Consider the following 23,732-nt stretch of genomic DNA (forward strand, 5'->3'; position numbering starts at 1 on the left):
TCAAAAAGATCTGAACATTTTCATAATCTTTATGGAACACCAATAAATACAATGAGTTAACAAAAAGAAAAATTAAAACTAGGTTGACGATTATTCATTAATTGTTATTTGTCATAAATGGGATTATTGAAAATAAAGAATTTATTATTATTATTAAGTAAGGTGCTTTGGGGTAAATCCACGTGGATTTTTTGATGAGTTGACATGACGTTTGTAATTTCGTTAATTACTCCGAGTTGGTAAATTATATTTAAAGTCTTAGGATATTTCTGTCGTTTCCACTAATCGATCTTATATACTATATAAAAAAGTTTCTAAAATATGATCGATTTATGGAAATATTGTATTCAAAAACTAGTTACTTATTTTTTTGGCACAGGGGCTATTTCGGAATATAGCGGGGTTATTCTGCGTGTTATTGAAAGGTGGACTTTATTATAATTTGGCTCAAGTTCATATTTCTTTTTAGGCTGAAATTACCCCATTCATTTTTATTTTTTATTCGTTAGTAATATCCACAGTTACAGATTTTTTCAATATCTGTATTCCGAAATAACCCCACAAACGCAATGTGGTTCTCAAATTTGCCGCAAAGGAATATTAAATCTACATATATTATAGAACAAAGCTGGATTAGTTACACCATTTATAACTCTTGAACAGCTGGACAGATTATTATGATCTTTGATGTGTGGATTGTAGATTTTGTCTCCGCCCCGAATAGCAGAATAGGGGAGAGGAGCGAAGCCGCGGGAATATACTAGTAAGTATATAAACAATTAGAAATGCCATGTCACTTTAATATTTTGAACTAGATTTTACCCGCGGCTACGCTCGCGTGAATCATAAACATTCAATGAAGCAAGCAATCAAGCAAGCATGCTAGCAAGCATTTAAGCAATCATTTAAGCTAGCTTGCAAGCAAGTATGCAAGCAAGCAAGCATGCAAGCAAACATTTAAGCAAGCTTGCAAGTGAGCATGTTTCGCTCGCGTGAACCATAATCATTTCAAAGAAGCAAGTATGCAAGCAACTAAATAAAGTTCATGCTACATCGTTTTGATAGCCGAAGTATCAGGTACGCTACCCTGTTCGACACACTGGAGATCTCTTTAATGTTGTTAGAGAGGGATCTATTAACAAGGAACCCTACGCCACCCTGTGATGTTTGATCATCCTCGCGGAAGTACAGAAGGTGGCCCGAGTCTAAGATGATGGTGCCCTCTTTATGTATTTCACTTAACTCCTGAATATGCCACCCTTATGTTCTCCAGCTCCACTTCCAACTGCGCTAGAAGAGTCCTAAAAGTCCGTCCGTTCTAGGTAGCCAGGGTCAGTTTACTTAGGTAGCCTTGGATCGACCGGGATTCTTAGCATCCTCTGCCCTACCGTTACCATGAACGCTACTATGACAAGGAATAGCGGGGCGACCGGGAACTGGGGGCCATCTCTTTGCCGTGCGCTTAATTCTGGTAGGGGTTTGCCCATAATCCCCACACTGGGCATGCGAGTTGGCGATCGTAGGGCACAGTTTATTGCACCGCCGATGCTGCAGCCCATCCGGGGCCCGGGGACTTAACTGTGCCGATTTTGGCTGCGCTATGCCGCAATCAGCCAGCTGCCAGAGCCCAGTCTGTCAGACGGCAGGGTGCACCACGGGCAGGTAAGGTTGGCTTGGGGTCCATAGATGGAGGTTGGCACCACAAATAAAAAAATGTAAATCTTGAAAAGTTGAAAGTTTGAATACCTCAGACAATTACCATACTAAAGTAAGCTGGGGTTATTTCGGGAATCACTTCACTGGAATAACCCCTAAAGGGGTAATTCGGGAAAAAAAATTAAAATATAGCTAGGCCTTTTAGACTGACACAGTCATTCGCAAAAAACGATTATTTGTCATAACATTAATAGTTCAATCTTGTAACTTATCAGGTTTTAGAGTTAGCGGTGTTGGGGTTATTTCGTATTTAACTTTTTGGCACGAAAATGCACTCGACCCAAAAAAATATATATTGCACGTCCAACCGATGTCAGCGCCTCGCATCATCTGGAGAGGCGCGAGGAGCGGTAAATGGGGCGTCCATTTAAGTGCTGCCAGTGGTTAAACATCAACACGTTTAGGAGAAATTTTAAATAAATGGAATAACCCCGTTTACGGAATTACCCTAAAGCACCTTACTATAATTATTTCTTAAAAGAAATCTCTTCCAGACAGAAACAAATACAAACTGGATATAACAAGAGGCGTACTGACATAAGTGATATGTATGTGATAATACTAGCTGTTGCCCGCGACTCCGTCCGCGTAGTATTTGTTTAGCGCTATCCTGCAAGATCTATGCAATTTTCCGGGATAAAAACTATCCTATGTCCTTCTCCGCGACTCAAACTATCTGTATACCGAATTTCATCTAAATCAGTTACATCCAAACATCTAACTAAACATCCAAACTTCAAATTTATAATGTTAGTAGGATAATCAAAACGTCTGTATCGTTTCCGTGCAACTACTTGCAAATTACAATCACATTCCGGAAGTACCTATAACAAACACGAACGGGGAACTCCGATAGTAAATTTATCGCTACTTACGGACTTGATTGTTGAGCCCATTTGGAACCTTGTCAAAATGATAGATTTGATTGTTTATAAACACGTTGCGATTGATAATTTTAATGACAGGGTACCGTGTGTCGTATGACTAATCTCGACTGTAACATTGATAAAATGTTCACACGTTTTCACTTGTTGTCAATTATTCAGATTAGATAGGTGAATTCAAGTATTCAGATTAGAAAAAATATTATTTACTGAGTACTTACCACATAAAAAGCCATGGTGCCTTAAATGGTTTGACCTATTGCCTCTCAACAGATGAAATAGCGCTAGATGGCGCTAATATCGTAAGCTGTTTGACACTACAGTCTTGCTAGCGATTGGCTCGTTTAGGTAACGTGACACTTTCAAAGTTGTCAAACGGACTTCACGATACTAACGCCTATAGGTAGTGCCACGAGAGTTGAAGTGAATGATTACACGCACAGCTACAAAAAAAAACTGATTGCACAAAATGAGAATTAATGAAACAATGATTAAATGTCAAAATCCTGCTGTCATTACACGACAAGTTATTGTGGGCGTGACCTCAAGTCTGGTGGCATTACCTATTCGCTGGGTGCGCGATGACAGCGCCAACTTCTACCGTTACATTTACGGCGGACTTTGAAATATCAAATGGCCGGCTGTCATTACGAAGAGTAAGGAAATTAACAGATATATCGTAATTTACATATATTCTATTCGATCATGTAAATCTATAGTGTCGATAATGTTGACCTTTTTTATTTCCCGTCTAAAATGGCATAATTATGACTGTCTTCACTAGAAGTTATAAAATGAACAAACTTAATCGAATAACGCATTTCATATATAATGCAGGCGATTATTTATGTCTGTAGCAGGTCATTAGTATCAGTTAAACATGGCCAAATTAATTATAAAAACTGGATTCCGAGCACACTATACGACATCGCTTTCCAACCAAACAACAATAAAAGGAAAACACTTAGTTTTGGCTCAATATGTCCAAGATGTAAAAGAAACTAGTGAAGATCATAAATTCATAATGAATAATGAGCCACACCATTGAAGCTCGTGTAATTCATCAAACTTCAGTGACATCGACGCCATACAAAACATCTTTATTGTGGAAATTTATAGAATTTGTGATCACTGTTTTAGCCATTGTTCTTGCAGTTAACTACGCAGCAGGTTTCGTGACGCATATTTATTTATTTTTGCTGAATAATGCACGAATACGTAAATTTCACTAGGAAATAGTGACAGTTCCTTGTTTGGCCACGACGCGCGCTGCGATCGATTCGTGATTCCCCCACCTCCTACTTTGCACCCAGCCAATACTAGCCCGTCACAGATAAAGAAACAATAATGTCCTCTGGCAACCCTAACTGTGCCTGTTATAGGATTTCAAACTACTAATATATGTATTAGTTCCGGTTTTCTAATTTTACGCTAAAATATTTTTCCAAATGTTTAATAACCCAACTGTTTCATACGGATGAACGATTATGTACAAAATTAGCTTTCAATTACACTTTTGATATCGCAGAAGTTTGGAAAAGATACCTCGTCGGGTGACAAGCAAAAGTTACTAAATGCAAAAAAAATATTTTAAGGTAAATCAACCATGTTCAAAGAGTAATAAGGTTGATTATCGACTTTAATTAGTGAACGTAGTTAGTGACTTTTGCTTGTACCCGACGACCTATCGGTGCTATAATTATGTATTTATAAAATCACATTATACAAAACCGATAAGAAATCATAAAATACTCATTATCAGTGCAATATCGATATAAATGATCGATTGTATCGATTTCATATTGTAATCTATAGCACTTATTGAGATAGTTCATTTCCGCGTTTAGGAGGTGTTTTTAAATGACTTACTAAAACCGGTCAAGTGCGTGTCGGACGACTTGCCACACCAATAAGCTAGATTTCTAAAAATATACCTATATGACATATGTACATACTTAATCCGTTAGTTAGACTTTAAAAAATATCGGATACGTATTTTTTCTTTTGATAATTAAACAAAAAGTATATAGCCGGTTAAAGTTTCGGGTGACGTCGCACCTATGTACGCTTTTTACGACTTTTTTGCTTCTTACTTTGTAATACTTTACTAAAAGTCTCTCAAAAACGGCTGAACCGATTTTGATAAAACATTTCTAAGAACCATCGCTAGAAAACCTGCTTTCAAATAAAAAAAACCGCATTCAAATCGGTCCAGCCGTTTAAGAGCTATGGTGCCACAGACAGACAGACAAACAGACATACAGACACACAGTCACACATAGCGGTCAAACTTATAACACCCCTCTTTTTGCGTCGGGGTTAAAAAGACGTCGATATGCTCGACCGAGGCGAAACGACGTTTACCGACGGGAGCACCTGCAGGGCTACTACGAAACTCGAAACTCGAAGTACGTATTGTACCGTCCCTCTCGCTCTCGTATTAAATAGTATAAGTGTCAGAGGGACCGCACGACACGAACTTCGAGTTTCGTAGTAGCCCAGCACGTCTTTTTCGCTCTTACTGCGTGTATATAAAACGTTTTTGGTCGGCTTACGCCGACTCCGCGTCGATAGATGTGGGGAGACCCTAAGGAGTGACGTCACAGGCTCCCACTCCCTGACTTTGACGCGCGTCATCGTAATAATTTTGTGTTCAATTAAAAAAAAGCAAAATACGTGTCCAATATTTTCCGACGATCTAACTGGCAGAATGATTAGATTTTTTTAGGACTATTACCCTAATCTTAGCCTATTAGTTTTAGTTCGTGGATATGGACATCAGCAAAATCTGATTCAATGAGAGTTATTCGACAGGCGAAATATCGCTAGATGTGCATTTTTACTTTAAATGACGCAACATAACTTTTTTTCAGAATTAGGTAATCCTGGGTTCTCCGTACTCAGAATGACGAGCAATCGATTTTGACTAAGTAAAAAGTGGCCCTAATTTATTTGTCAGTTTTGCGACTTTTTTTTTATATAGGTTATATGGGTCGTTACGAAATGGACATATAAGTTTTTTATGGAAAATTGGGGTCATTTTTTTTCTTAGTCAAAATCAATTGCTCGTCATTCAGAGTACAGAGAACCCAGGATTACCCAATTCTGAAAAAAAAGGTTGCGTCATTTAAAGTAAAAATGCCCAGATGGCGTATTAGTATCGCGAGGTCCGTTTCACGTTTCAGTCTTGCTTGCGATTGGCTCAATGAGGGCTATCGCGTATGAATTCGCCGCTAGAGGCGCTAGTGTAGCGTGAGGTCTCTGAAATGTCAAATCTCATAGTTTTTAGGTGAGCTACGCGGGTTTATTTATAATTAGAATAATTTTGTGAATATTTTGCAATATCTGAAATTAATTATGGCAAATATGCGTTCCGGGGCAATGAATGTCTGTGTTTTGAGACAGTTTTGTCTCTCGGAAACCTTTGTCCTCCCTTTTTTCCGAACAAAACGGGGACTATGCAACACTGTGGCATGATCGATATTTTTATGGTACGGTTTTAATATGTATTAAATATGATTTTCATCTAAACTTTATTTTCACGCCCGTAATAACAGACTTTGAAAGCCATACTTAAAAACCTCACGCAACAGTGCGCCATCTAGTGAGACAAAAAACGATAGCCCTCATTAGTTATTTAACCAATCTCAAACATGACGCAAATGCCAAACGGAACCCACGATACTAACGCCATCTAGCGATATTTCGCCTGTCGAAAAGCCCTCACTAATATATACCTATTATATAACCTCACTAATGTACCTATATTGGTAAATATACCGCAGCTTCTTATAGAAATTAAATACATAATAGGTATTATGTGATAAAAACCATTTATCATGCATTTACCGCTATCTATGTATATTTTAGACATGTAGAATGACAATGTACCTATGTGTATAAAATGGTGATATACGACACACGTTTACTACATGATGTCATAATGACACTGTTACGATTATTCTGATTTTGAGTAACCTCGTCTTTATCTCAAAGGTATTGTTACGGCGGCGCCTGAAACATGTTTTCAGTCCGTTTCAGGCCACCCTCTATCCGTTGACGCCATAACCTGAAAACCCGTTTTCAGGCGTTTTCAGGACCCCTTATGGGCCCCCTGAAGTACATTTCAGTATATAGCGAAATTTTCAATAGGAGTGAAAGCACGATTAGAAAGAGACAGCTATACTGAGAACATCCGAGAAGGTGTGTGACATCTCTTTTTGCTTCGGGGGTTAAAAATGTATGAAAACATACAATACAATACAATAATACGGTATTTGCCTATTTTGTATATGTTTTATAAATTAAAACTACACAATGCCTGTTATCGAATAAAGAAACAATTTTTAAGCTACCTTTACAAATAACAAAGTTATGAGGGTTTGAAATTCAAGATTAGACAGAGAAAGTCATACTGGCATGTGACGTCACACGCCAGTACCGCCATACTTGCTGCATAGAGAAAAGCGTTTGAGAAGGAGACAGGTATATAGATTTTTCAAAAATTCACTATAAATCCAATTTTCAACCGATTTAAGTTTTTCTCTTCGCTAAACACTGTCTGTATATCTTTCATAATAATATTAAGATATGGCAAATTCAGGAGTTGTCAAATACCGTATTCTTTAATGCACACCAACAAACACAGGTATATACATAGAGATTTTCTAAGGTAAGCAATAGGCGGCCTTCATACACAACAACACATACAGCAGCAACAAACAACAACAACAACAACACAACAACAACAACAACATACAGTGTCAAGTGTAAAGATATCTTTGACCTCTGTTTATTACGAAAACTCGTGGTGTCCTAGTAGTGGTTAGATTAGACCTATGGCCTCTCATGCAGAGGATCGTGGGTTCAAACCCTGGCTCGCACCTCTGAGTTTTTCGAAAGTCATGTGCGAAATTAGATTTGCAATTTCCACGAGCTTTACGGTGAAGGACAACATCGTGAGGAAATCTGCAAAAACCTGCGAAGTAATTCAATGGTGGGTGTGACGTTCCCATCCGCACTGGGCCTGCGTGGGAATTACGGCCCAAGCCCTCCATTCTGAGGGTATACGATACGATTTTAGACTTTTTCGAGTTTCGGCTTCCATCGTGTTTTCTGCCAGTAGCGCTTTATTAACCGATATTTATATTTCAATTTCAGTGATCGCAGCCCTTCATACGAACTACATAGACAACGTGATACTAGCTTACAACCCGGACGTGCCTCACAAGGACGATGAGGGGAAAAAAGAGGACACCCTCAATTACTCTAACAAAGCATCTCCTATTTCTCTCGGCAGTAACGTAGGTAAGTCATTAGATAATAAATATGTTATGGGCTAGCTAATCATTACCCGCGGCTTCGTGTAAACCGTTTTTTTTTTCTTAGCCTTTATGTGTGTATCACTGACATTCTTGATCTCCGCATTCCCCTATCCAGAATCACATCCGGCCACACACTCAGTTCTGCCGTCCAGGTTATCTCGCCATCTACGCCTTGGCCTACCTTGCCGTCGGTGGCCGTCGAGTGGCACGTTGCTGTGCGCCCATCTTTGAGGGTGCATCCGGCGGATATACCCGGCCCAATCGCATTTAAGGCTATTGCTACTATTGACATGACCCTATGTTTTTCTTTTTTTCATAAGTTATTTATTAAGAGAGATATTACCTTCAAAAACCTAAAAAAAAATACAGTTTCCGCTGTGTTCAAACTTCCAGAATAGTACATTGTGTCTTAAGGGCGGTAAATAAGGAATTACGAACGAGAGTCTATTAGAAGCCCGAAGTCGAAGACTGAGGGCTTTAATGAGTCGATGTTCGTAATTATAGTACCGCCCCTGCGACATACAATGTTTTTCATCACATTTGCGAGTAAAATTTTATATTTGTAAAAGTAAAAATTTAATTCTTCCAAATATTGGCGATACCTCAGGCTGTGCTCTTGGCAGCGCCGCCCTCTGCCTCCCTTCCCTCAGCATGCGCCGCAACGTGCGTTTGCATGTAGACCATGTAGTCCTGCAGCAGCGCGCGCAGCGCCACCAGTACGGGCACTGACTCATTGACCGCCCTTGGGCTTCATGACAACAAAATGAGTACGGGCAATAACTCATTTACCGACCACGGGTTTCATGTCAAGCACATTAAGGTCGAGGGTTTTATTTGAGGGATTGCAACCAAGGTAGCCTGCATGTTACGACACTGTTTACGAGCAAGTGCGATGAAAAATAAATTTGAATAGATTATATGAAAAAAAAATGAAAACATAGGAACACGGCCAAAGCCTTTTATTTTAATTTTTAATTAAAGAATTAGTTAAATAGGTAGGTCAAGTTTCGAAAAAGAAGTCAGGGGACTAGGAAACGTTGATTTTATGTACTTTTAATAGGTATTTTCGGTCCAAGCTGCAGCTGCCTCTATCGCGCTCTGCTCGCGGTTGTTCGGGCACTGCGCGACAGCAATAAATTTTACAAATACCTATTTTTCAATTCTGTCGCCCTTAGAGTTTCCTCTTAATAACTTTCCAGGTAAGATATCAACGTCGGAAGTGGATGCGGACAACGAAGCGGACGCGCGCAAGTGCGAAGCTATGCTTCCGGGAATTAAAGTGTTGTGGGCGGTGCTAGAAGAATATGTTAAGAACGGTGAGCTTACTAAATTTGATCATGGTTTAAAACTGCTAAGCCCAGAGGCCTTCGAACACACTTGGAATCACAATTGTTTTCACCACTTCTTTCTGTCGCACGGTATAAGACGAGGTTAGAAAGAAATGGCGAATGCGATCGCAAACGTCAGCACCTTAGACAATACGGCCACAGTTTAGATCTGCAATAATAATCGTGCAAGTTGCATTATATTGCGAGCTGTAAAGGGAACGATTACGAAATGGTTAATCGAGCGCCGCAATGTAATGCAACTTGAACTTGTATGGTATAAGTAGCTAACTAATTAATTACCCTACCATCTTCCAGGTCAAGTGAACCAGCTGGGCGTGGCGGACGTCGGCGGCGGCTGCCTGTACAAGCTCCACGCGTGGGCTAAGGTCAAGCCGGCCATCGCTCAGATCAACTTAGCGTCTTGCTGCGTCGTGCCGCCGTCGCTGCACGCCTTCTGTCGCGCCAACGACGTTCAGTTGCTCACGCACGCTGACCCACCAGGTAACTATAGTTTCATCGACAATGACAGTTAAGTAAGACTTCCAGCGCCATCTCGTAGCAACGAAGTAAGCAATATGACTAGTTACTTTGATGTCTCTTTCCGTCGTCACACTCACCGTGTAATTATGTTGTTTTAAAGCATGCTGCACGCTCACGTCGCTCACCGCGTAAAACAATGTTTGATAATTAGATTATCTGATGCGAAATTGATATGCGCCAGTCGCATTGCGTTTAACGCAGCGTTTATCGTATGAACAACCGAGCGCTTTACAACTGGCATTGAAAAGTAGCCAAGACTACAGCGCCATCTAGTAACAACAAATTAAAGGCAACGAAACTGTAGTATAGCGGGCTACTCACACACGGTCTTTAGTTTTACTTTCTTTTGTGTCGTTCTGCCGTCACTACACGCCTTCTGTCACGCCAATGACGTAGCATTAATTTCGACGATAGTGTTTCTGTGACAGACTATTTGGCGATAGTATTGCGAGGTCCGTTTGTTTTTTTACGTCTGCGTCACATTTGCGATTGGTTAAAAGACTAAATGAGTCATTCGCAAGCAAAATCGTACCGTCAAACGGATTTCTTGATACTAACGCCATCTAGCGATATTTCGCCTGTCAAGAAACTCATACATAAGAATACAGCGCCATCTAGTAGCAACTAAATAAAGGCTCCTAGTTAACCTCGTGTCTTTTTGCGTTGCCTCGCTATCACTATAAGCCAGCGGTTCTTAACCTTTTCGGCTGGCGGTGGCGACCCAAAGTGTAAATATATTTGTAGCCCGCGACCCTAAAATACCGCTAAAATTGATGTCAACGTAAGATATTAAAACAGAACAAATATTGTTTACCGCATGCTTTAAACAAAGAATTCCGGTGACCCATCCCAAAACCGCCCGCGAACCCGATTACCTAGCGCGATTTCTTACAAACAATGATTAAAAATCCTGGTCACGGCAACAACTTTAACATCCGTTTTTTTTTTTTCAGATCTACTCTCCCTAGCAGCTGTGAAGACCCTTTCAGACGCAGGCGTCGGTTGCAATAACCTAGATTGGTGTGCGAGGTACCAAGTACACATAAAGTGTAGGGGCGTGCTAGCGCTAAAAGGCTACGTGTGTAAGGCCACGCTGGGCAAAGAGGTTAAATAGGTTTCATGGTCCGTAAAATAAAAAAAAAAACTGACCAAATCGACTTATGGGTAAATGTAATAGACGAATATAACTTAAAATACAGGCAGGTAAATAGTTCTTTAAAGGGTAACTTTTTCATAAATATTTCAAATGGCGCTGTAAAATCTTCAGTAGTAACAAGTTGTATATAAGCCATGTAAGATTCAGTTATTTCAGCGCCATCTATAATAACTGCTTTTGAACTATTGCCTCTAAAATTATGTACTTACTAGGTCCGTGATTGGTGACGTGTCTGCCTTAAAAATATATCTATAGTCTGCGGTATCTTTGCAATAGAAACTACGCAAAAAGGTCACAGAATTCCAGCAGACGTACAAAAATAACACATAAGAAACATTCCTTGCTGTCACATCGTTTTTGCAAGTATAATAAAGCATTCTCACACTACCCAATCCGATATTGGATCCGATATTGATCAGAAAATCTGAATGGGTTGGACATCTAGCGGCGTCTGACACCATCATCGGATAACTCGAAAACGCTCGTAAATTTTAGATAAAAAGCCTACAAACGTAACCCCTTCACTGTGTTTAGTTCTATCCTAAGGGGCTAGCGTTTCGGCTGCGCAATGAACAGAAAATACACTCACCGCGTCCCCAGAGAGTGATGGAATATCATACGCGTCGTCCAGAATCATGAAGGCATTTTTTTCTGCGAATCCAACCGTCAAAATAAAAACTTAAGGCAGACAGCGTGCAGCGTAGACAAATTGTGATATGACAGATTCTGGTGTTGGTTGTGTTTGAATTTAAAATGATGCAAGAATCCTAGTTATTAATTTGCAACGGTTAACTTAAAGTGAACCACGTTTTAGCTGATCTAAGTTCCAAATATCATGGAAGGATTAGATTAGATAGAATGAGGGTTTTTGGACAGGCGAAATATCGCTAGATGGCGTAGTATCGTGAGCAGGACCGTTTGACATTTGCGTCGCGCTCGTGATTCGTTAAACAACTAAATGAGCCAATCGCAAGCAAGACCGAAACGTCAAACGGACCTCACTATACTAACGCCATCTAGCGATATTCGCCTGTCGAAAACCCCTCATTTTACGCTTATTTTCTAGAGTACTTTACAAATAATCTGGTTGAGAGATTTACAAAGATGGATAACTGTTTGTTGTCAATTGATAAAAATGTTTGCCTTTTCTCAAACTCATTGGGAATTTAGATTGGCTAATACGGGGCCTAAGCATTTGAATAAGGCTTATTAGGTGCATTAATGTGATTAGTTATGAATTGATAAAAAAACATTTATAAGGAAACCTGTTTCCAAATTTGAAAGACGTAGCATTTTACAGGGAGAACTAAACAAAGTTTACAGACACCTGCGTTAATATCTGCCACAGCGGAGCGTACAAAAATATCTGAGACGTCCTACAGGCCGTAGAAATAGAGTCGTATCAGATATTTATGCGGGCTTCGTTGTGACAGATATTGGTGCTGGTGACTGTACGTGTACGTACACAGTGGTATAAAGGATACAAACATACTTCTTTATTCGAGTTTGTGTGACAAATCAACTGAATCTTGACTCTATGATCCATAGGGATTGATCACAAAAAAAAGCGGGATTAGTGTGCAAGTTAAATGGCACTGTTTAGTCTTCTCGGTAAAAAGCTAAGTCTTGATAAAAAAAGTGACCTAGTAAACATTAGTATGCATTTTAATTATTTGTACTTAGCATTTATAGGGATTCTAATTTTACTTAGAAATGTAAATCTCACTTAAAATGAATTCTTCACTTTTTACTATTATTTTTATTATATTTTGAATTTGAATAATTATGACGAATTTACATCTCGCTTAAACAGGTTTAGTGACCTTTTGACAGTATTTAAATAGCAACATTCCTAGTTACTTTGAATGGTTTGAGTGCAATACAAACTTGTAATGCCCTACATGTTGGGCCAACGTCCACCAGCCTGTGTAAAATATACATAGTGCTAGTGCTCAATCTAACAGTCAAACAAACTGAGTCATGTACCAGGTTAGGATCTTTGTGCTACTAATGTCATGTTGACATCCTACACTTTTGTCAAGTAAATCATAGTGAAATTGATTATAAAAAGGTTCCACCCTGGTACTCGTACATGAATGAATCAGTTTGTTCAACTGTACCTATCGTGTACCCTGATTGGTCCACGTTGGCCTATCATTTAAAATCGTATTGAGCATTATGTGAATGAAAAATGGAAAAATGCTTACTTTCTCAATTTATTTATAAAATTTCGTCTACCGAAATATCATTTATTCGGCTTCTATGTCAGTAGACAACGGTGCCATAAGATACTATCAATGTCTAAAATTTATACTTAGATACAAAATATTATTGATATGTGTTCTAAAATTGATATAAATTTACTTCTTATAATTAAATTGTTATAGCACTCAATATACAAACACTCGTTAACATGTAGAATAAATACATGAACTTATTTTTAAATATTATTAAGTAAGATAAAATATAAACATGTTTAAATTAAAGTATAAAATATATTTATTAAACAACAATATGCATTTTTTTTTGCACTGAGCACTTAACCTTTTTTGCTTGTAATTCATTTCTGGGTTCGCAAATCCGGAAAGTAAAGTGTAGTGAACAATTTTGAACCTCAGTTTTAGACCTATTATTTCATGCGAATAGTGCAGGGTAATTATTTCAAAAATACAGGTTATCTGTTTGCAAAGTTGTACCTAATCTACGATAAAATAAACTAAAAACTTGGTGGTGGTGATAGCTGGATTTGTGTGTGATCTTGATGTGTGGAGGTGGAGAAGCTGCATGAACACGCATTTGTTGCATAGACTTAGCTATCATAAGGTCGCTGTTGAGCAAAGTATTGTTTTTAGGTCATTTGATATGGACCTCCGCAAAGTAACGCCTGATTCAATAAATCATTTGGTGATAACAGTTCTATGATTTTGTACCAAAAGCATTGTGAAGTATATTGCAGTACAGTCACCAGCACCGATATCTGATACAACAAGCGTGCATAAATATCTGATACGGCTCTATTTCTAGGGCCGGAAAGACGTGTCAGATATTTTTGCACGCTCCGCTGTGGCAGATATTAATGCTGGTGACTACCTACCTGCTACCAATGCTAAGAGGGCAGTGGCCCCCACTTTTGACCACAAAAGCGACTATACTTGAAACGTTTAGGTAATTAACTAAATGTAAACAAACGTCAGCTGTCACATTTAGTACATTCAAGGATTTTATACATTTTACTTATCTATCATTGTATCTAATATAAAACTAGGCTAGTGCAGGTATTTCAATACAGAAATACACTAGTCTAGTTTGTATTAGATATAATGATAGATATGATAGACTGTTTAGATTGTTCAATGGGGAAATTTAAATATTTAAGGCACCAATTGCTTTGTTTACATTTAGTTAAATACCTATCCAAACTAAGTATAGTTAAATTAGTCATACAAGTACCTATTGTAGTTTAGGGTCACGATAACACATACCAGGAGTCAGTATGCAGTCTGCATATTTTGCAAACAAATCCCCATCAGGCCCTAAGTAAATATACTACGAAGTGCAAAATTCGAACTTCGAATCTTGCCGTCCCGCTGAAGCTTATATTGTTTAATACGAGAGTGAGAGGAACAGTACGATACGAGCTTCGATTTTCAAATTTCGTATTAGCCCCACAGAAGCTTAGTTATTTCGATTACTCATAAGCTAAGCACGTGGCCATGTCATTCGTGGTAACAAGGCGTCACGAGCAAGCGAAAGGGCGCTATCGTTGCATCGGGAAAGCGAGAGTGCGGTGACAGACGCGTGCCGAACCGAACTGTACCGACAGCAGCGAAATGAATAACAGAGTCACCATCAGCCGTAAGATGTCTACTGCTGAACAAAGAACTCCCCTTAGAACGCCACTATGAACGACAACTCGTCACTTGCATCCACCGGTTGCCCGTAACTTTTACGATGTCGTCAGTCTCAGTCCTCCTAGTGGGAGGCCTATCAACGGTTCGTCTTCCAGTTCGTGGTAGCCACTCGGCGGCGAACGGTTATAACATTAATAACAGAATAGTTTATTAGAATGTTAAGAATGAATTAATGTTAGAAGCTTTGTCACCGACATAGCCAAGCGAATTAGCTCGTTGATGGTAATGCCCGCCCATTACCTTCAACGAGCTAATTCGTTTATGGCTATGTCAGACCATATAGCACGGAGAACAGATGGCTGTTGGGGCCGAAAAGTTTTCGGCGCTACTAATCTTAGCTGGGTGCGTATGTAGTCACATAATTTTTGAAATTCATAATGTACGAGTAGGTAATGTTTGCAGAGAAAAGATAATGTAGTGAATGTTTGTCATAGTTTTTGCTAGTCATATTTTTTCCCGAGGAAACCGTAAATGTATTAGAATTTATTAAATGGTCATTCTAAGTAGGTACAGGTTTGTTTTATAAAAATTTTGAACAATTTTTCGTTACATTGCCACGTCTTCTAATAAGTCTAGTGTGTTTTTTTTAGGATGTAGGCTATCTTATCGCACTATTTTAATTTACTCCTACTAATAATTGTGTCTGTACCTGTTTTTGGCCAATAAAGAGAAACAAAAAATTATAGGTACCTAGGTAGGTAATAATGAATTGATGACAAATATATTACATTTTACATAAGGTACATAATATAAGGTATATAATAAGGTAGGTAATATGAACCTGTCTTAGCTAGCTGTCAAAATTGTTGGTATAGCTAGATTATCAAAGTCGAAGCGAAGTTAGTCTGAAGGTGCACTCAGAAGGAATTTTTCGAAATTCTCACAGGAGAATTAGCCCATTTTTATTTTACTACGTGAGAAATCTTCAAATTGCTGGACAGCGACATAGCAAAGTTAAGCCAAAAGTTTCATCATAAAAATCCGCCATCTTGTTTTTCTAACCCTACAAACGGGTGCCGCACGCGTGCGCAGATCTCGCCGAAATTGTCTCCGCTCAATTTCCCGCGACTTTCCATGCGCTCGCGCAACTTCGGTAATTCGATTACACAAGACTGTAAAAATTGGAGTTACATTTAATTGTATTATTGTTCGGAGTTACACATATATGTTGGTTAAGTTTCGTCCGGTGTCTGTTGTACTTGTTTATAAGGTTCCGCACCCAGAGGGTTCTATTAGCAACCCTATTACCATCCAATTTTCGCTGTCCGTTTGTCCGTCTGTCACACACAGGACTGTATATAATTTTAACCCCCGACGCAAAAAAGGAGTGTTATAAGTTTGCCCGCTATGTGTGTCTGTGTGTTTGTCTGTCTGTGTGTCTGTCTGTGGCACCGTAGCTCTTAAACGGGTGAACCGATTTGAATGCGGTTATATTTTTTATTTGAAAGCAGCTGTATTCTAGCGACGGTTCTTGGACATGTTTTATCAAAATCGGTTCAGCCGTTTTTGAGATATTGAACTTTGAAGTGACAATGTCAGGGGTTTTCCAACTTTTTGTTGGTAAGGTTATTACTCTTTCACGTTAAAATGACTGGACGGATTTGTATGGAATTTGGCGCTAGATTTTGTTTTGGTATTGAACAGATCTAGACACCCCCGACATTGTCACTTCAAAGTTCAATATCTCAAAAACGGCTGAACCGATTTTAGAAAGAAAGAAAGAAAATAGCGGTCAAACTTATAACACCCCTCTTTTTGCGTCGGGGGTTAAATACATTTATTCACAACACAAGAGAACAATATTATTAGGTACAAATAAACAACACAAAGGTATGTGTCATTGTGGTTATGAATCGGACACTGGCTCAGCATAATGCTGAAGCGTTAAAAACAGCCCAGCGCTGATTTTCAGCCAGCACCGTTAACTACATAAATAAATAAATAAAAATAAAAAAGCCTTTTAATTTCTAGCAGTTAACAACAAAGTATTGCCATAAAATATCATAATATTTAAATTCTTGAAAATTAATTTACATGCATTAATTTTTTTAATATAATGTCAAAAAGATAATCGATACAAAAAATGAAACAATTTAAATCGATTATTGTACGTTTTCAAATAAAAATAAAAATAAAATATTACGCTCCTGCTAGAACCCCTCCTGTGAAGGTAAAGGCCTCCTCCAGTGACGACCAGTATTCTCTATCTTTAGAGTCTTTCATCCAATGTATGCCTGCTGTTTGGGTGATGTCGTCTTCCCATCTCGTTAGCGGTCTACCTCGTTTTCTAGTCCCTGTGGGTCCTGGCCATGATGTTATTCTTCCCGTCCAGCGGTCATCGGTCAATCTGGCTACGTGGCCCGCCCATCGCCATTTTAACTTCTGTGCATAGGACAGTGCATCAATGACTTTTGTTTTCTGTCGTATGGTGGTGTGACGTATTTTATGAATTTTTCTTATTTTCAGTATGCTTCTCTCCATACTCCGCTGACAAGTTGTTATTTTATTTTTCACTCGCCGAGTAAATTTCCAGGTTTGGCAAGCGTATGTTAGTGATGGTAAGAGGCACGTATCCATTACTTTTCTCTTTAGTTGTAGTGATAATTTACCTTTTAGAACTTCCTTTAGCATCCAAAACTTTTTCCATGTATTAGTTACTCTTCTGTCTATTTCGATGTCATTGTTTTGTTTATGGAAAGAGATTTGTTTTCCCAAGTAGGTGTAGTTTTCCACATATTCCAAAGGCATACCATTTAGAGTAATTACATTTTAACTACATAAGACTACATAAATAAATAGATAATTTGTAAACTAGAAAACTAATTTATTGTGCGACTTTAAAAACATAAAAATAAATTTATTAGGTACATAGACATAATTTATTTTACAACTATTATTATTATGCACTCACTTGCCAAGTATACACCCTTAAGCGGGCTAAAACGAAAAATTAAATTAAAGAAAACGAAACAAAAAAGCAGTTTTGTGAAATAGTCCTGGAAAGGTGAGGAGATAAAACATGTCTAAGAACCATTGCTAGAAAATTTGCTTTCAAATAACAAAACCACATTCAAATCAGGTCACTCGTTTAAGAGCTACGGTGCCACAGACATACATACATATCGGTCAAACTTATAACACCACTCTTTTTGCGTCGGGGGTTAAAAAACACATTACATACTTTGGTACCTACTTATGCGTACTTATGTTACGAGTGTACAAACTTGAGCATTTTTAATAATTAATAATAAAACGGTTTTACGAATAAAAATGCCGTTTATAAATCGCCAACAGCGGAAGCGGGGTCGGAAGGTAATATCCGGCGTCCTGCGAACCCCTTTTATTTGAATTTGTAATTTCGAACTCTTCGGATGATTCGCTGCGAGGTGTCGTGAATGTAAATTGACTAATTAAGGGGTGGGGGGGTTGGGTCGTTGGAGGGAGTATTATAGAGAATTTTGATGAATTTTGCTGCCAAGGGACAATACAATGAAAAATACAATACAAAGTAGATTATTGTCGTGGCCTGGAATGGCAATTGCTGGCTGAGTATGAGAATTAAACTGACGAGCTTGCGAGTCCGTTTAACTAATACGAAGCCAGTAATTGCTATTCGAGCCGAGACTAATATAAAGCTTTTCTCAAAAATTGTGAAGGAAAAAAAACTAAATTAGAATAAACCTTTTCTCAACAAAATATATTATGACATTAATTTTATTCCAATCTATGAGATATGGTACCTAGTTGCATAGAAATTCCAGGATTTTTGGTATGCTTTTATCTTATAATGCGAGGAAATAAAACAACATTGTTAAAATATTAAATTAAATGCTTGGGCATGGTTTCAAATTTTTGGCCCTTATACTTTCCCGCGATACGTTTATTTATTTATCTTTAAAGTACACGACACGACTCATACCTAATGCCATTTCATTAGAAATGATAATGAAATAAAAAAAAATGTATTATCAATAAAAAATATTTAGTTAAATGCTAATGAAGCTTTGTATCACTAAATTATGTTTTTTTTCTATTTGTGGCAGACTATAAGGAAGAACTTCGCGGTTTTGTTTTTGTTTTTTGTTTTTTTTATTGTTTACGACAGATAGGCGGACATTTCCGAGCATATTGGAGAAAAAATACAATTAACGGGACTTATCGTGATAGGTAGGTAAGTAATATTCACCTCGATGTTTCAACCACATCTGGTGTCTACTCGTGATCACTGCAATGTAGTCGAAACGTCGAGGTAAATATCACTCGTTATTTTAGCGTGTTAACCTCGTAAGGCCCAACGTCCTAAATTTAGGACATACCTACGTCAAAGCAAATGTCAACTTTTACTTATTTAAATTAAATCCGTGTTTCACCATCCTTTGATTAAATTTATCTGACGGATAAATATGATCCCGTCTCTGTTTGTTTTGTTCGAATACACAGAGACGGCATCACATTTATCCGTCAAATAAAATTAATAAATGGGTGGTGAAACAGCCCCTAAGTTTCAAATTCTAATAATCGAAATTTGGACGCGGGCCTTACAAGGATAAGTCTTGTTTGTGATAGGTATTTAATTATGAGTAAAAATCACGAAATTTTAAAATATTACACTTTAGTAGGTTGGCTTACCGAGCAATCATAAATGTTTTACCTCAAATGATGAATTAGGTCCTACGTAATGGTAGAACCAAATTGATCCCTTGACGTGGGCTCTTTGCAAATTGCGGTATTAATTAGTTGGTAAAGCTAGGACAGTGACGTCTGATATACTAAGGTACCTATTTCTTAGTCAGAACACGTCTAAAATGCACTACGCATGTAAATGTAGGTAAGTGAGATTATAAGTTTATCCTCAATTGACGTGAATAATTAGGTTATCTATTGGATGGCATAAAATTATTTGTATTATTATTGTTACCCATAATTGCTTTTAGCCGAATTAAAGATGTGCATACTCATCATTACGCATATTTTTTTACGCATAAAATTAAAAAGCATAAATACAGAAAGCATCATCTTCATGAAGACTAACGTCAAATAGCATAAATACAAAAAGTCATAATAATAAATTTGCATCATTACAAAGTGCATAACCACAATCACGAGCCTGGTGCACTTCGAGAAAAGGTTAGTTTTGTGTTAATATATATTTAGGAACTAAGGCGAGGTCGATAGAGGTCCGCGAAGCGGACCTCCTATTTCTGCGTTGCTTGGGCGCTTAGCGCCTGTATATCATACTAACCTAACCTAACCTAATGTACCTAACGTGATCTAACCTAACCTAATATTTTGTTGTTCATTTATAACAAAAATAATATGCATAATGTGTATTAGTCTAATACAAATTAGTCCAACTGAAATTATTCTAATAGCTTAATATGCCAAAAAAGTAGTAGGCCTAAGTATTACTATGCGACAGTACTATTATGTCAAATCAACTATGCGAAACAATAATAGTCTAAAAAAATATGCGATTGAAGGGGATCCCGAATAATTATGAGGAAGAGAGCTATCACAGAAGCTGAAAACGCTATTTGCCTATGTAGCTGAAAAGTCATATATTTTGAATAATTTATTGAGTCAGGCGTTACTTTGCGGAGGTCCATATCAATGAACTAAATGTGTGTGTTGGGTCTAACATCTGGCAGTATGGTGTATGGTTGTGTTGCTCTGAAGATAAGCTCTGGTTGAGTTCGAAACGCGTCAGTGTATTGTGGTGGTGGTGATAGATAGGTTTGTGTGTGTGTTCTTACAGTGTGGAGGTGGAGGAACTGCATGAACACGCATATCTTGCATAAACTTAGCTATCATAAGGTCACGGGTGAGCAAATAAATTCTTTTAGTTCATTCAATTATATTTTGGTAAAGTCACCCAGTTTGATTTGTGCAATGCTTAAGGAAGACGTAACATCACAATTACAAGGTTCAATTTCTTTGCAGTCTGTAATGAAGTAAGTTAGCCGATTGCATTGGACTAGAAGACACTAGAAGTTTAAAATTATTGCACAGGGCTTAAGTTTACTATGTCGAAAAAGCACAACACTCCACAGGGGGTGGAGTTTAGTCCGTAGGCGTCTGGTGAGCCATTCCCAGATGAGTACCCAGGCTATGCTATCGAGTCCGGCTCGGCAGTATAGTATACTAACTATGTACGAGTATTCTCTACCTCCCTAAAAAAAAACACTACACACAAGGACGTGTCAGCAGGATAGGAGAAAAAAGGGATAGAATATTTGGCACTACGAAATGGCACAGTTGTGTCGGAGATGGGGGACTCCCAGAATAAAGAAATAAATATAAATAAATAGATATCATGGGACACTTCACACCAATTGACCTAGTCCCAAACTAAGCAAAGCTTGTACTATGGATACTAGGCAACCTTCGTTCATCAAAGTAGGCAACGGATAAACATACTTATATAGATAAATACATACTTAAATACATATTGAACATCCAAGACCCGAGAACATTGATTCGTATTATTCATACAAATATCTGCCCCGACCGGGAATCGAGCCCAGAACCTCAAGCTTCGTAGTCAGGTTCTCTAACCACTTGGCCATCCGGTCGCCGAAATAGGGGGTCAATTTTCGTTTTATGCATGTCGAGTAACCTATTATGGGTCAGATAAGAGCTCGGGGAGGGGGCAGGCTGGGTACATCGCAATGACCCTTTAATGAACGTGAACACCATACAGAAAACAGGTATATATAGAGAAAATTACAAGGTAAGCAATAGGCGGCCTTATCGCTTCAAAGCGATCTTTTACGTGACCTTTTTCAACAGAAAAATAAATAAGGGCCAGTTAAGCAGGTGGTAGCATGACTTCATTCTGAAGAGAGATCTCTCTATTGTGGCGTTATACAAGTTATTATGACTTTTCCGAAGTGTTGTTTTTATCCTCAAACTGTTTATTCATGTAGGTATCTACTGAATAAAACGTCAAAGTCAAAATAACTTTTATTAAATGATATTATAACGGATAACTCACGTCTTAAACCGAGTTTAGCTCGACATGTTTCGGGCTATTTCGTAGCCCTTCCTCTCAGGAGCACGCGACTCGGCGGCTGCCGCAACACGCACACTACGCGCCACCGCTCTGCTCGGTCGTGCGAGGTCGCAGGACTGATGGCCGATGGGGCCAGAAGGTTCTCGAATGGCGTCCGCGGACCGGGAGACGAGCTGTCGGTAGGCCTCCAACAAGATGGAGCGACGACTTGGTTAACATCGCGGGATCACGGTGGATGCGGAAAGCACAAGACCGGTCTAAGTGGAGAGCCTTGGGGAGGCCTATGTCTAGCAGTGGACGTCTTTCGGCTGACATGATGATGATGATGATGAATGTCATAAAGACTTTGATATGGAAAATCTTTTCTCACTTTAACTATATTTCTATCGGGAAAAGTCGGAATACGACGGCACCCGAAGTGTCAATCAATTATTGTATTCAATGAGACTTTATTATTTACTGTCAAATGTAAAAACGGCTGTACGACGGGTACTGCTAATTGAGAAAGATAAATACGAACTTATCTGACAAATACGATGGAGAAACATTATTAACTATAGAGCTATATAATTAGTTTTAAAGGTAAAAGAACCCCTGCACGGGTTGAACGGCACGTTTGCCATTGTCTCGCATTGACAGATTGCAGTCGATAACGCTATCGACTCGTGTAGAAACGCTTCCTCGTCTTATCTTGTAAACAGTAAACAAAATCAGACAGAATACTATAGAATGTATTTAAGAAAGGCCCACGGGTGTAGTGCAGAGAAATGATACTCGTACGAAAAGACATTGCGGAGTTTCCCGAACGCTGCCCATCCGAGTTGGATTCGGCGATTGACCTCCATCTCGAAGTTGGACTACCTGATTGGATGATTGACAACAGAATTCTCTGCTTTTCCGTCATATATAGGTATGACGCCCATATGGGCACCTAGACGTTATGGTATTTATATAAACATCACCACACGCTCGTTTGCGTTGCCATTACGGGTGATTTTCCACTTTCTCGACCTCTGAAACATGCGCGCGCATTATGGCGTACAACGACTAGCGGTAGTGGTTTTACTAACAAGTTCGAACAACTTTGCCATATTTAGGGGCTGTTTCACCATCCATTGATTAGTGTTAACTGGCGGTTAGGTGTGATGCCGTCTCTATTTGTTTTGTTCGAATAGACGGAGACGGCATCACATTTAACCGTCGGTTAACGCTAATCAATGGATGGTGAAACAGCCCCTTAAGTAGTCATTTTAACGAGAACCTTGTTATTTGATCAAGACATGAGAAGACATGAGATTTAAGCTGTGTCAGATTTGCGTTACAATCTTACAATAGTAGGTTTCGTGAATAACAGTATGTACGCGTATTCTTATCTCAATGGCTCTCTATGAAAGTAGTAGTCACATGAAATAGGGCCCAGAAGCTAGGCTTTAAAGATGGGAAAAACTAATCACTTGAAAGGAAAGATTGATGTATCATTTACTCACTGAGATATACCTATTGCTCACTATATCAGTAGCTCGCAGAACGAAACGTAAAACTATTGCCTTATTGTTCATTCATTCATTTTCTCAAATCACTTTGATGCTTGTAACTTGTATTCTCCTTCGATGATATATGGTTGACAATAAATGACAAATGTCAGATCATGACATCTAACGTCAGAATTTTGTCAGCAATTATCGCATTATCAGGCAAAATGATAGTCTATGCAAGTGAGCTAAATGATAAGATGATATATTTGGATTTGAACTGATATAAAGAGTGATACAGTTCAGCGAACTGATATAGCTCTTTTTTGTATATCATTCGTGAGCTACCCGTCTCTACTAGGCTGGGATGAATAGTGCCTACAGCCAAT

General features: G+C 38.5%; 1 protein-coding gene across 1 annotated transcript in view; it reads left to right on the forward strand.

Annotated features, from left to right (window-relative positions):
• Nucleotides 1-12,876, forward strand: part of LOC141441997 (glutamate--cysteine ligase regulatory subunit-like) — a 26,732-nt gene extending 13,856 nt beyond the window's left edge. The window contains exons 3-6 of the mRNA XM_074106901.1: nucleotides 7,761-7,907; nucleotides 9,124-9,240; nucleotides 9,568-9,753; nucleotides 10,746-12,876. Of these exons, the coding sequence (XP_073963002.1) occupies nucleotides 7,761-7,907; nucleotides 9,124-9,240; nucleotides 9,568-9,753; nucleotides 10,746-10,906 (611 nt within the window). The 3' untranslated portion in view covers nucleotides 10,907-12,876. The remainder of the gene's footprint in view (nucleotides 1-7,760; nucleotides 7,908-9,123; nucleotides 9,241-9,567; nucleotides 9,754-10,745) is intronic.
• The last annotated feature ends 10,856 nt before the right edge of the window (nucleotides 12,877-23,732 follow it).

Source organism: Choristoneura fumiferana, chromosome 24 (assembly GCF_025370935.1).
Source record: "Choristoneura fumiferana chromosome 24, NRCan_CFum_1, whole genome shotgun sequence".
NCBI classification, from domain to species: domain Eukaryota; kingdom Metazoa; phylum Arthropoda; class Insecta; order Lepidoptera; family Tortricidae; genus Choristoneura; species Choristoneura fumiferana.